A 15,252-nucleotide genomic window follows, 5' to 3' on the forward strand; every position below is an offset into this window, starting at 1 on the left:
TTAAAAGATCATCACCTGAACAGGCCTCATACAAGAGCATTAAAATCTGAAAATAACAGTTATGATCAATTTACAAAAGTCCAAATGAAAATCAAAATCTTTGCTGTTTCAACTGTACATGGTGGATGTGTGATGGATGGGTGTCTCTCTAAATGATCCATTTTTTCCAATGGTCCACCCCCCATTTCTCTCTCGCCAGGTTTTTGTTTTTCCTAAAGGCCCAAGACTGCACTGGGTTTCAGACTGCACAGCCAAACACTGCACTGAAAACTCCATCCTTTTTAGAAACGAGCCGCTTTCTTCTGTGTCTGTCAGCGCAGTGTGTCACAGGGGCGGGGTCTTCTGGTGGGAGGAGTCCTGACAGCCTGCAGTGACGCAGAGTTGGAATATATGGAGAAAATGTAAATGGCGTGCGCTGATTTGTCATTGTGGCTGTTTGAAGTGTTCCTACAGTGCTCTGATAAGGCAGCAGTGAGTGTGATTGGTGGGGGGGAAAGAGTGTGCTCTCTCAGAGGGGGGCCGTGTGTGTGCACAGGGCTCAGTCTCTCTGAGAGCTCAGAGGTGAAGGTGTGAGCATCCACTCTGCTCTGAGGAAGGTTTGGTTCGTTTGCGCTGAAGATGGAGAGATGTCTGTTCTTTCTCTCTCTCTCCTCCCTGCTCCTGCTCTCCACAGTCAGTGAGTACCAGCTTTATCCTCCTCTCCAGCTTCTCCACACCCAGTCAGGGCTCAGAGACTGGGGGTCAGGGCCAAGGGGTCAGAGGGGCAGCTCTCCAGCCAGGGCAGGGCTCCAGGCCGTCTCTAAACACCAGAGTTTACTGTAGTAATATTTCTCTGCATCATTCATGAAGCTTTCATGAAACTAATTTTATTATTAATTATTTAGGAAATGTTTCTGTATTTGATTCACTGGTATATAAAACATGATATTTGAATAATCCAGCCAAGATAAAGTTTTTTGTTTGATCATGTTTGTGTTTTAGTAAATATAAATATATGTGAATATAAAGATCTTTTTAAAATATTGTTTTAATCGTTTTCGTGTCTATGTAATTTGGCACCTGATAGTCATGAATAAGTCCAGGTATTAGTTGGCGTTCCCAGAAATCCCTGATGTTTGCGTGAAATTTATATCATAAGTTAGCCTAATTCATTTTTTCACTTTTTGTAGTTGCAAGTTGCTTTTTATTAGTGTATTTTTATAAAAACTCTTTCGTCTTTGGTGTGTTTTAACAGGAGGCACAACGGAAATGTGACGTACTCTCTTCAGTGATACATTTGATGCCTTTATGGCAGCACATTAATAATATATTGCACTCATTAAAATGCTCTCATCTCATAAAACTTATTACAGCAACTTTAAAAAAAAAAAAAAAGGAAAAAAAAACATCTTAGCGCGTCAGTGGTAACACCTGCTCAAACCTCAACTTCAAAAGCAGGACTGAAGCAATGTTGATCCAGAGTCAGACTTCCTGTGTAATTCTTTTAAAATAACACACTCTGAACAGATAATATTCTCCACCACTGCTTATGGCTGCAAATGGAAAATATTATTTTATTTGAAACTCACGTAAGTTTGAATATGTGATATTTTTCACGCAATATTTAACTATCAATTTTAAAACATGCAAATTTTTCAAATTAAATAATTATTGAAAGTTCACGAGAAATATTATGAGGACATACTCCGTAGGATGAACGCTAAAAGTATAAAAGTGATTGTTAAACAGGAATTTTGTAGAGCTGAACTTCTAACGTCAAATAAATAAAAAATATATATATAAGCTAACAATTCAAATTCATGTTTAATCCTCATTGTGGAAACATACCATTTCACTGAAAACATTACATTATATGACATTTAATTGGAAGACACTTTTATTCAAAATAATGTACAATAAGTGCATAACAACACCGTCACTAAAGTAAAATATTAAAACAGTATGATGTACATCTACATACGCCCAGGGCTGTACTTAATATCATTAAATTGTTCAAATGCATTCTAGATAAATCTCCTCCTTTTTCACTGATAAATGAGTTCTTATAAAGGTGCACTGAGCTTGGTAGGAAGAATGGTCTCCTGTTGCTCATCTGTGTCTTTTGAGGAGCCAGCGTTTTACGATGCACAGGAGTTTACTGAGGTTCATGTCTGAGTGACCATTCAGCCAGGAAATGCAACAGAAGGTGAAAAGTCTGAACTGAAGTACTGAAAAGTACTGAACTGCAATAAATACGCTTGGTGTTCCAGTCTACTTCTAATGCTCTCAGTTTCTGTAGAAAGTAGACACTGGTAAGGCTGATTACATTTTGAATAGATCTGTGTCTGTACTCCACTTGAGATATCTGCAAATGTGAAATCTCAGGTTTTTAATACCATCTCATTCACAGCATTCTCATTTCCTATTTTCAGTGCAGTAAAACAGTTCTTATGTCTGAGAAAGTGAATGGGGTTTTCTCCACCTTGTGGCCAGGGGGCAGGCAGGCAGGTGTGGGCGCAAGGAATTGCGTGTTATGCATTCAAACGGCAAAGCGCTTCTCGTCACATTAATACCGCCAATTAAATCAACCGACTGCATCGGAGAAATTAGCTGTTTCAACTGGTCGCTACACAAAACACTGCACAACAAATTTATTTCCAGTCATTTTGGTGTCACCCCCCCTCTGATGGTGTCAACCGGTGCAGTCCGCACCCCCTTAGTGACGCCTCTGATAAGCACTGTCACACAGTGCAGTACCATCTGCTTATTCAGTCATGTGACCGGCCTCACTGGCAGAGCTTGTGTCACTGGTGTACAGCGTACAAAGCCAAGATAATAGAGCGCAACCTAGTGGCGTGCCTGTGTTCCTGCAGACACTGCTGGGGACATATCCTTTTCAATTCTCAGCAAATACTTGGGGTTTACACCCATGGTAAACCAGGCTAAACATTATTGTGAATCTATAAACGGTGGTACTACATAAGAACCAGGTTTATCTATAAGATATTTATGTACAGTACTGTGTGCAGTAATTTTTTCCATGTTTGGTTTATTGACTGTTCATTTCCATTTAGTTGCGTGCTGATGTGTTCCAGTCTTTTATTTTTAATTGTTTGTTTATATTGTTCGAGTGTTTCACCGTATCTTAGGCGTAAATATTGGTTTTCAGGATTTTTATGATTTTGGTTCTCAGCTTTTTTCTCATAGTTTTACATTCCTCATCAAACCATTTTTCATTACATTCTTATCATTTTTCATATTTGTGTCTCTCTTTGTATTGTTGTTCATTTTTATGTGGTGATTTCTTTATTTTAGCTGCTTTTGTTGTTGCTGAATGACTGTATGTATTTGTTAAAACTCAAACTCCCTCTCTCTCTCTCTCTCTCTCTCCTCCTCCTCTCCTCTCCTCTCTCAGGCAGTGAGGATGTGAGGCTGGTGAATGGAGGCAGCCCATGTGCTGGGAGAGTGGAGGTTTACCATCAGGGGGAGTGGGGGACGGTGTGTGATGATCACTGGGGTTTGAAAGATGCTGGGGTGGTGTGTAGACAGCTGGGCTGTGGAGATGCTGTAGATGGACCAGGAGATGGTCACTTTGGAGCAGGGTCTGGGACAATATGGATGGATGATGTGTCCTGCAGGGGATCAGAATCCACACTGAAGAAGTGTGGGTCAGGAGGATGGGGTAAACATAACTGTGATCATGGAGAGGATGCTGGAGTGATCTGCTCAGGTAGGACTCCGTGTTATTCAGCTCTTGCCAACGTTCTTATAAAAACTCAGCACTTTGGATTTAAATGAGGATTAATTGTATCAACAATTATATGAACAAATATACAGTATGATAATATAACTAAAACATAGTATTACATTTTACAATTACAATTACTAATCCAGAATGTACAGTCTGTTGCTGCAGTCTACTTGTGATTGGCTCATCTCACACAGCAGTTTACATATGGTTGGCTCATCATACACAGCAGTAGACACGTTATTGGCTCATATCACACTGCTATATTCTGTGTATAATAGATTACATTACATTACATTACATTCATTTGGCAGACGCTTTTATCCAAAGCGACGTACAAGAAGTGCATTTTCATGATCGTAGACAACTGCTGAACACGGGTTCAGTAAGGTACAATTACTTATTTTGTACAGCTATTTCTAGCTGAGAACAATGAACACTATCCTGGTCTAACATCTGCAAAGCCAAACTAGGCAGAAGATTAAGCTAGAGTATTAGGACAAATACAATTTACCAAGAAGTGCAGGGATGGGGCAACATGTAACAAGTGACAAGGAAAAAGGGGTTTTTTTTTTTTTTTTTTTTTTTAATATATAAAAATAGATGTGTAGTCCTGTAATAATACGGCTGTACTCAATGTTGTCTCTGGAATAAGGTGCCAGTCACTTGTGATGATTTTGTCTTTATTCCCTGTTTAACTGCAGAGGTCAGGCTGGTGGGCGGGGCTGACCTGTGCTCTGGGAGAGTAGAGGTGCATCATGGGAGCTCCTGGGGCACGGTGTGTGATGCTGACTTTGACCGGTGGGACGCAGAGGTTGTGTGCAGGGAGCTGGGCTGTGGAGTTCCTAAAGAGCTGTGGGGGGCAGCTGCGTTTGGCCAGGGGGAGGGCCAGGTGTGGGCAGAGGAGATTCAGTGTTCAGGCAACGAATCTCAGATTTACTTCTGTCCCAAAGCACCCTCACAGAATCAACCCTGCTCCCATGGAAACGATGCGGGACTGGTGTGTTCTGGTAAGAGTCTTTTGTGCACTGTGTGTCTTTTAGTGATACTGGGTTAATATAGTTCCTAAATGGATTGTATGCATTTATATTTAATAAGATCTTTATTCATTGTACAGTAAAATTTCCCATGTCCGTGTGGAATTTGCAGGATCTTCCAGTGTCTGTGTGAGTTCAATCTGTGTGGAGTTTGTGTGATTTCCAAGTGTCTTTGTGAGTTAATATGTGTGAAGATTGTATGATCTCCCAGTATCAACTGTCAGGTTTTTAATACCATTTCTTACTTCCTATTTTCAGTGCAGGAGAGCTGTTCTTACATCTGAGAAAGTTTTTTTTTTTCAGTAAATAAATAAATAAAACAAAACAAAAGGGCAACAAGAGGTAACAAAGTCATGAAATAAACTGACCTAATCAAACCAGAACAAAACAGAAAAAGAGGAGAGAAAACCAATAATCAAACAAAGAAGAGAAAGAGAGAAAAATAATAATAAAATAAATATATATATATATATATATATATATATATATATATATATATATAAATATATATACACACACACATATATATTAGGGGTGTGCAGAGACGTCATTATCTGTACCTGTATCTGTTCAACCAACAAAATTATCTGTATCTGTATTCGGATAGAAGACAGGAAGTTCGCGTGGTTTATACCGGAAGTCAAGTTCAATCCGCCGCCCCCCCCCCCCCCCCGCCTTTAACTGGGGGGGACATTGAACAATCAGAAACTGAAAAAGTATACAAATGGAAAGATTCCATTTTGCATTGGAAATAGAAACTATTTACAGTAGAGTTCGCGTTTCTTGATGTGTTAACAGTTCGGTAGGAAAACGTGAATGACCACTGTCAACAGTAATTCCATAACAGTAATACATGAACGTTTTTTGCCTGTTTTATTTTTTTCCCCTACTGAACTAAGTTTGGATAGACTGCAAACCATCTGATGTCCTCACATTTTCCCTTGGTGGCAACTGTTAGCCATGAAAATCTGGACTGGACTGGTTCATTTGATAGCCAAGATCTATGGCTAATACATACAGCATGTTACATTTTAAACGGATGAATATTAACTGAAATACATGGTAAAACGTTTCGTAAAATATTTAGACTGGATTTTTTTAAATGGGGGAAATTAACACAAACAGCCGAAACTACAGGTTCTAAGCTTGATTTTGATGTTTAGGTTGCCGGGGTTTGAAAGAAATCCAGCTGCCACACCAGGCTTTTGTCTCGCCAGCTCCCGCACCTGACGTCTCCTCCTCCTCGATGCGAGAGTTTCCCTGAGTGATAGCCGGGAATGGTCAGCTATCAGCCGGCTGCCTGCTGTGCGCTGCCTCGGTGGGGGCGACTACAGAATATAGTGATCACTTTTCAATAATGTGTAGTAAACGAAACGACTAGTTAGAGAAATCAAAGTCCTATGTTGCAAACAGAATGGTCATTTTTATCTTGCGGCCATCCACAATGATATGAATCGATTTGAAGAAACAACGCTGACTCACAGAATTAACGTTCATTAAAAGTTTTGCAGCACAGTGGCTCAGAGTTTGTTGGTGTGTGTACCGGAGTTCCAGATACAGCTAGCAGCCATGCGTAACGCCCCCCACCCCCCTATGAGAACTATGAGAACTCGACATGGAGCTGACTTTTTTTTTCCGAATCCGAAAACTTCGGGTAGAATAAATGTCTGTTTCCATCGCGTTATTCATGCTTTCCCGAATACAGAATTCGGATTCGGATACAACCCTAATATATATATATATATATATATATAGTGGTCATCAGTGCTATTAGCACGTGCACCCGCCAGACTGCCCCCCCCACGCACACACACCCGACAACCTCTCCCCACTGCCCCACCCCCCACCCCACACAACTGGAGCCGATTGCGAACCCGCCTCGAACTCCACCACCTCCAGCTGCTTGGGGTTCATTGACTGGGATTTTCTGAAGTTGCTATGGGGGGGACCGTGGAGACTGGGAGCCTAGAGTCACTGGAGCCTGCGTGATTCCTGGCTTCCCAAGGGTCGGACGGGCCTTCACAGGAGCCTGGGTGTAGCAGGCTCCTCCAAGGGTCGGGTGGGGAGTCACAGGAGCCTGGGTGTAGCTGGGTCCCCCAAGGGTCGGGTGGGGAGTCACAGGAGCCTGGGTGTAGCTGGGTCCCCCAAGGGTCGGGTGGGGAGTCACGGGAGTGTGGTTATGGCAGGGTCCCCCAAAGGTTGGGCAGGGAGTCATGGGGGCCTGGGTGAAGCCGGGTCCCCGGAAGGTCGGGTGGGGAGTCTGGGGCGATCCACGGGGAAAATCTGGGGCTCTCTTTCGATCTTCAGGTAGATCTTCCCCGAGTTCGCAATCAGCCCCGAGCGGGGTGTGCCAGATGGGGCGGGGGCCACACCGCGGAGGGAGGGAGGGGGGGGGGGATGGGGGGGGGGGAGGAAGACGCTGAGCGAGCGAGCGAGGGAGAGGGAGAGGGAACGCCCGGCAGGCGCGTGCGCCCGCAGCACCCACGACCACCATTGCCATGTCCTCCAAAACTCTTGATAACAACAATATAGTAGTGAAAGTAATAACAATAATAGCAACAAAAGTAACAATAACAGCAACAACAGTACAAATAATAAGTAATAATGATATTGTTACAAGAAGTGATAAGAGCAGATTAAAGGGAGAGTGCATGAGGACAACAAAAAAATAAATAAAAGAGGGAAGTGATAGATTAGAGAATGCTGGGAGGGGTCTGAATGTGTGTATGTTTGTTGGGTGAAGGTGTATGATGCCTGTGTGTGTGCAAGTGTATGTCAGATTCTAAATTTGGTAGGGATTGTGGTGTAGGTATAATGGCGGATATGTGTATGTGAATGACGGTGAGCATGTTTATTGTGGATGGTGGACAGGCAAAAAGGGGTGATGAGTGAAGTCAGTGCGGGAATTAAGAATTTAGGGTATTAATGAATGTATTCCAGATTATGTCACAGTCAGCAGTTTGGTTTTTAACATTACATTACAGGCATTTGGCAGACGCTCTTATCCAGAGCGACGTACAACAAAGTGTATAACCGTAACCAGGAACAAGTATGACGAAACCCCTAGAGAGAATGGAGACAGATAATTTTTCCATATATATGTATTCGATTAGTAGATTAGAAGTGCAATATTGATTTTTTTCCTTGATTTCCAGTTCATGAGGATAGTTTTCCTGGCGATGATTTTGTGATGATGGAGTCTAGGGATTTGAACCAGGAGGGTGAGGGCTTTATGGGGATCATTGAGAATAGGTAGCTTATCATGGGTAGTATGGTAATTTTGATTGTGGCAATTCTGCCTATGAGGGATATTGGTAAAAATTCACAATTTACATTATTAAATGCTTTTTCTGCGTCCAGTGAGACTATGGCTGTTGTTCAGTTTGTGTGAGATATGTAATGGATTAGGTTAAATAGTCTACGTAAGTTGTTAGATGAGTGCCTTCCTTTAATAAAGCCAGTTTGGTCTGAGTGGATGATAAATTAAGTAACTGTGTCGATTTGTGATGCCAGAGCTTTGCTAATGATTTTTGTGTCTGTGTTAATGAGAGAAAGGGGGCGATAGCTTGATGGGGAGGTGGGGTCTTTATCGGGTTTTAGTAAAAGATAAATTGTAGCAGTGTTCATGTCTATGGGAATTTGGGATTTTTGTTTAATTTCAGCAGTTAGTCTGTTGAAAACGGGAGCTAGAATATTCCAAAAGTGTTTATAGAACTCAGCAGGGAAACCATCAGGTCCTGGTGATCTATTGTTGGGCATGAGTTTGAGTGCGTTGTGTAATTCTGTTATTGTAAACGGTTTCTCAAGTGTATTTGCTTGGTCTTCAGTAAGTTGTGGTAAATCAATATTGGTTAGGAATGTGTCTTCTTGGCTTGGTTTAAGTTGGTGTAAAAATCTTGGAAAGTCTTATTTATTTCCTTAGGTGTCTGCACGATCTTCCCTGCTGAGTTCACAATCATTGAGATAGTTGTTTTTTCTTTGTTTCGCTTGATTTGATTGGCCAGGTATTTTCCAGGTTTATTACTGTATTTGAAATGTTCGTGTCTGAGTCTTTGTAGGAGGAATTGAGTTCTTCTATTTGTGTGTTCATTAAACTGTAAATTGTATTTCCGTAGGCCATTCTGGCTTTGTGCTGCGTGGTTATTTGCGTTGATGTTCTCTAGTTCTTTAATCTTTTGTTCTAAGTACGTTTCCTGTTCGTTGTCTTTTTTTTCTTGTGAGTGGAATATGATATGATTTTTCCTCTTAATACCGCTTTCCCTGTTTCCCAAAGTAGCGATGGTGCTATTTCCGGTGAATCATTTATTTCAAGGAAGAAAACCCACTCTCTTTTAATATAATTATCAAAGTCGGGGTCATCAAGTAAGGATGTATTAAGTCGCCATCTGTTGGATGGCTTGAGAGAATGATTGGTATTCCAGGTGAGTGAGACGGGTGCATGATCGCTAATGGCAATGGGGTGTATTAGTATATCTGATATTTTGGAAATAATTGAGTTACTGGTTAAAAAGAAGTCAATGCGAGAGTAGGAGTGATGGACCGGTGAAAATAATGAATATTCTCTATCAGTGGGGTGTTTTAATCGCCAGCCATCGCCAAGACCAAAATCGCTCATGAGCTGTTTAATTGTTTCTATGGATTGGCAGTTACGTGTACTGTTTGAATTGTTAGATCAGTCTGAAGATGGGTTCAAGACTGTGTTGAAATCTCCCCCGATTATTATTGGGGAGTCAGACAGATTGGAGAGAGATGTAAAAAAAGGTATTAAAAAAAAAAGGATGAGTCATCTTTATTTGGGCCGTAGATACATGCAATAGTAGTTGGGCTGTTGTGTATTGTGATATTTATTATGATAAATCGTCCTTCAGGATCTGAGATGGTGATGTTGTGAATAAATGAAATGTTTTTGTGTATTAAAATGGCTACCCCTCTTTGCCTGGAGTTGAAATGGGCGGAGAAGATTTGATTAAATTGTGGTGTTCTTAATTTGTGATAGTCAGATTCAGATGTGTAAATTTCTTGTAAAAGGCATATATCTGCTTGTAATTTATTTATGTGGTTGAGTACCTTAAGTCTTTTTGCCTGTGAACCAATTCCACGGATGTTCCAAGTTACAAATTTAAGTGAATTCACGGTGGCAGGATGTGGGAATCTGTTGTTTGAATGGTTTTTGTGTTTTGTGCATGTTTATGTGTGTGTATGGGCATATGCATGTGTGTCTGGGTATGTTTGTGGGTGGATGGGTGGGCAAGTGTTCTTCCATTAGTGTGGAGCATGAGTGGAATGTGTGTGTGTGTGTGTGTGCGCGTGCGTGAGTGCATGCATACGTGTACATGCGCGTGAGAGAAAGGGTAGATATGGGCCCTCCCAGAGATGTAGTACATATAGTTTTGGATGATTTTATGGAGAAAAGAAGAGAGAGAAAGAAAACAGAGAGTAAACAAAAAAGAAAAAATGGAAACATAAAATACAAGGACATAAACTAAAAATTACACATGAAAAAAGGGAAGAAAAAACAGTTCAAGTGCAAATGTGCCTGGTGAAACCAAGGTGCATTTTTATAAATACAGATCTGTGATATATGTGATATATGTTTAGAGTTAATTTTGGATTCTGAGGGTCTTTTTCCTCATCTTGAAAAATCAAAATTTGCCTTCCCTTGCAAATGCCTCTCAACAAAATGAATTTAAAATACTGCTTAAAAGCATGATGCCAGATGTCTGTGTGCTGTGTATAGAACAGTAGGTCTGAGATGACATTCCTGTCTTCATACAGAATATGATCTGCAGCCAGTTTCTCAGCGTCTCAGTACTTTGTCTTTGTACTTCTTTCTGGCCTGTTTAGTGGTCAGTGTCTCCGGATATACAATTTCAAAGCGATGGGGGAGGGGCTCTGTTGCTGCAGCAGCCATTCTGTGGAACTGTTACAATGTAACAATTTGTTTTCTCTCTCTCTCTCTCTCTCTCTCTCTCTCTCTCTCTCTCTCTCTCTCAGGCAGTGAGGATGTGAGGCTGGTGAATGAAAGCAGCCCCTGTGCTGGGAGAGTGGAGGTTTACCATCAGGGAGAGTGGGGGACAGTGTGTCATGGGGGCTGGGGTTTGACACATGCTGGGGTGGTGTGTAAACAGCTGGGCTGTGGAGATGCTGTAGATGCACCAGGAGATGCTCACTTTGGAGAAGGGTCTGGGAGAATATGGATGGATGATGTGTCCTGCTGGGGATCAGAATCCACACTGAAGGAGTGTGACTCACCAGGATGGGGTGTACATAACTGTGGTCATGGAGATGATGCTGGAGTGATCTGCTCAGGTAGGAGCAAGGATATATTCGTTTTCATAAAGCATATTTATATATGTGTGTTTTTGTGTGTACATATATATCTCATGAAAAACACATTTTCAACATACAAAAATGCCAAGTTACTCACACATACAAAGCACTGTCTAAAAGTCATTCATTCAAGCTGCCAAAATCTAGGCCTGCGATTAAAAGTATTGATATCAAAATGACGCCAAGTTACTGTACTACAAACAGTATAGGCTTGCCTCACAGACATTAAACAAGCTGTGTGACTTGAAACAATTTAGGAGACATTGGGTAGCATTGCTTTGGAATACAGCTTCTTTAATTTCTGTGAGGCAAGATATATATTGTTTGTAGTACAGTAACATGGCGTCATTTTGATATCAATACTTTTAATGGCAGGCCTAGATTTTTGGCAGTTTGAATAAATGACATATAGACAATGCTTTGTATGTGTGAGTAATTTGGCATTTTTGTAGGTTGAAAACGTGTTTTTCATGAGATATCATTTCTTTTTGCACTGTTTGTAATGACTAAGTGATAATAATAATTCATATATGAAGGTAGGCTATGAGTGACATGCATATGTTGCACTTGCAGAATGATGACGCAAGTCTTCTGGTGCCACATATTTTAACAAAAAAAGTTAGTTCACTTTTTTTCACTACACTTTTTTTCCCACTGCAAACAAAACATAAAAGCTTTTAGCTGACCACATACACAGACACTCGCTTTCAGCTTGCTTAGCTGGCTAGTATTCCAGTAAAGCTTGCTACTAAGCATGTTACGATACTGTTCTGTATAGTCCTGTTTCTCTCTAACAGAAATGATTAATGTCATTAAAAGTAATGAAGCCCCGTTTTTACAGTGCACAGATAAGCATTATAACATTATAACTAAATTGTTTCAAGTCACAATTCTGAGGTAGTGGCTCAGATGATGGGCGGGGCCGAAAGGTATATTTTGTTCAGACATTAGGAAAAATGATTTCATGCAGAGTAGTCACTGTGTGGAACAACCTGCCAGGTCAGGTAGTATAAGCAGAATCTCTGGGAATTTTCAAGATCAGGTTTCATACAGTGTTAGATACTATCTAGTCTGTAGGTAATCAGAGTACTAGGTAAAATTTAGTCAGGAAAATGGCAAGCATTGTTGGACTGAATTGCCAGTTCTCATCATTATGTTATGTTATTTCATTTTTAAATATTATGTTATAAAGTAAATGTGTACATTGTGCCCCCCTCCCCTCTCTCTCTCCCTGTCTCTCTCTCTCTCTTTTCATTGGCTTGAAATACATATAGTACATATTGCCAAAGCAAACAGGAAACATAAATAAACAAGTTGTGTAGCAATAGAAGTAAAAATATGAACAATATTTAATACTTCTAAAATTATAATTGGAGTTCAAATATAATGAAATTAAATAGTGAAATTGTAAACTAAAATAAATAAATGAATAGAACATTTTTATTTCTCATGATGGGGGGCAGGGGGAAAGTTCAATTTAAAAAAATCTTTGTTGGTGATTTGTGACTAAGGTTTATTTTTTTTCCCTGTTTGATGTTGCTTTTGGTTTTATATTGAGCATATGGATGTTTATTTTGGTTAATTTATTATTATTATTATTATTATTTATTTTTGTGTAATGAATTGACAACAATGTTGTAATCTATCTATCTATCTATCTCTCTCTCTCAGGCAGTGAGTATGTGAGGCTGGTGAATGGAAGCAGCCCCTGTGCTGGGAGAGTGGAGGTTTACCATCAGAGAGAGTGGGGGACAGTGTGTGATAATGACTGGGATATGCCAGATGCTAGGGTGGTGTGTAAACAGCTGAGCTGTGGAGATGCTGTAGAAGCACCAGGAGATGCTCACTTTGGACACGGGTCTGGGAGAATATGGATAGATTATGTGTCCTGCAGGGGATCAGAATCCACACTGAAGGAGTGTGACTCACGAGGATGGGGTAAACATAACTGTGGTCATGGAGATGATGCTGGAGTGATCTGCTCAGGTAGGAGCAAGACTCAGGTAGTGTTATACAGCTCTTGCCAATGTTCTTACAAAAACTCAGCAATTTGGATTTAAATGAGGATATATTAACTTTCATGAATAAATATATGATTATTACATTTTAAAACATGTTATAAAATAAATGTGTGCATTGTTCCTTTCACTGAACTAATCCAGAATTTACATGTGAATAGCTCAATTCATACTGCAGTTTAAACGTGATTGGCTCATCTCCCACTGCAGTTTACATGTGATTGGCTCATCTCACACTGCAGTTTACATGTGATTGGCTCATCTCACACTGCTGTACTCCATGTATTATAGCTGTGCAGACCTGTATTCATGCAGCTGTGCTGAAGGTTGCCTCTGGAACAAGGTGCCAGTTCTCTCTTTATTCCCTGTTAACCTCTAGGCAACGTCAGGCTGGTGGGCGGGACTGACCTGTGCTCTGGAAGAGTAGAGGTGCAGCATGGGAGCTCCTGGGGCACGGTGTGTGATGCTGACTTTGACCAGCGGGACGCAGAGGTTGTGTGCAGGGAGCTGCGCTGTGGAGTTTCTAAAGAGCTGCGGGGGGCAGCTGCGTTTGGCCAGGGGGAGGGCCAGGTGTGGGCAGAGGAGATTCAGTGTTCAGGCAACGAATCTCACATTTCCTTCTGTCCCAAAGCACTCTCACAGAATGAATCCTGCTCCCATGGAAACGATGTGGGACTGGTGTGTTCTGGTAAGAGTCTCCTGTGCATTGTGAGTGTTTCAGTGATTTTGTAGGAGTTTGTATGATCTCCCAGTGTCTGTGTGAGTTTAATCTGTGTGGAGTTTGTATGATCTCCCTGTTTCTATGTGTTTAATCTGTGTGGAGTTTGCATGATCTCCCAGTGTCTGTGTGAGTTTAATCTGTGTGGAGTTTGTATGATCTCCCAGTGTCTGTGTGAGTTTTATCTGTGTGGAGTTTGCATGATCTCCTTGTGTCTGTGTGAGTTTAATCTGTGTGAGTGTGTGTGTACGTGTGAGTGCGTATGTGTGTTTGCATGTGTGTGTGTGCGGTGCATGTGCATGTGTGTGTATGTTCGTGTGTACATGTGCGCATGTGTGTGTGTGTGCGTGCATGTGTGTGCCTGTGCATGGGTGTGCATGTTCGTGTATGTGCATGAACGCCTGTGTGTGTAATTGTGTGCATGTGAATTTGGTGTTTGATTGTATGGGTGTGTGTGTGTGCACGCATGTCTGCATGCCTGTGTGTCTGCCTGTTTCTGCAGTCTCTAACTGCTTGCGTGTGTGTGCGTGTGTGTGTGCGTGTGTCCGTGTGTGAGTTTGTGTGTGTGTGTCTTTTGTACCTGTGTATTCTGTTAGCCTCTTCCCCAAGTCTCCTTTATTATCTCAGTGTTGGTCAGATGCTAACCCCACTGTGCTGTGTGTAGGGTACACTGAGTCCAGGCTGGCTGACGGCCCTGATAACTGCTCTGGTCGAGTGGAGCTGCAGCACCTGGGTACCTGGGGGACAGTGTGTGATGCATGCTGGGACAGGAGAGCCTCCAATGTCCTCTGTCAGCAGCTGAAGTGTAGGACTGCAGTGGCAGTGCCAGGACAGGCCTGGTTTGGAGAGGGAAGTGGGCCAATCAGGGCTGATGTGTTTGATTGCCATGGGAACGAGACACGCCTCTCACAGTGTGCTGTTTCCTCATGGAGCCGAGCTGTGCTCTCACATGAACAGGATGTTGGAGTCATCTGCTCTGGTGAGGAGTCCTGCTCTCTGTACTGTGTACATGGCACAATTTAGCACACATTTACTGCAGAGAGAGAGAGAGAGAGAGAGAGAGAGAGAGAGAGAGAGAGAGAGAGAGAGAGAGAGAGAGAGAGAGAGAGAGAGAGAGAGAGAGAGAGAGAGAGAGAGAGGAGAGAGAGAGAGAGAGGAGAGAGAGAGAGAGAGAGAGAGAGAGAGAGAGAGAGAGAGAGAGAGAGAGAGAGAGAGAAAGAGAGAGAGGGGGGGGACACTGGTTGACCACCACAAATATATTTATTTTAATTATTTATTAATTTCTATCTTTTTTTTTTTTTTACATTATTATTATTATTACTATTATAATTATTATTATTTTTTTATTTTTATTTTATTATTGTTATTGTTGTATAGCCTACTCGCTGTGGCTATTGCCACACTGTTGATTGCATTGTTGTC

At 41.5% G+C, this 15,252-nt stretch overlaps 1 protein-coding gene across 1 annotated transcript; it reads left to right on the forward strand.

Moving 5' to 3' along the window:
- The first annotated feature begins 3,418 nt into the window (after positions 1–3,418).
- On the forward strand, positions 3,419–14,963 carry LOC135247175 (deleted in malignant brain tumors 1 protein-like). The gene is given in 7 exon segments (XM_064320461.1): positions 3,419–3,460; positions 3,463–3,709; positions 4,432–4,737; positions 10,759–11,073; positions 12,766–13,080; positions 13,492–13,800; positions 14,495–14,963. Coding segments are annotated over 7 exon segments (1,893 nt in total). The 3' UTR covers positions 14,854–14,963.
- Positions 14,964–15,252: the final 289 nt, after the last annotated feature.

This window comes from Anguilla rostrata, unplaced genomic scaffold (genome assembly GCF_018555375.3).
Source record: "Anguilla rostrata isolate EN2019 unplaced genomic scaffold, ASM1855537v3 scaf1118, whole genome shotgun sequence".
NCBI lineage: Eukaryota > Metazoa > Chordata > Actinopteri > Anguilliformes > Anguillidae > Anguilla > Anguilla rostrata.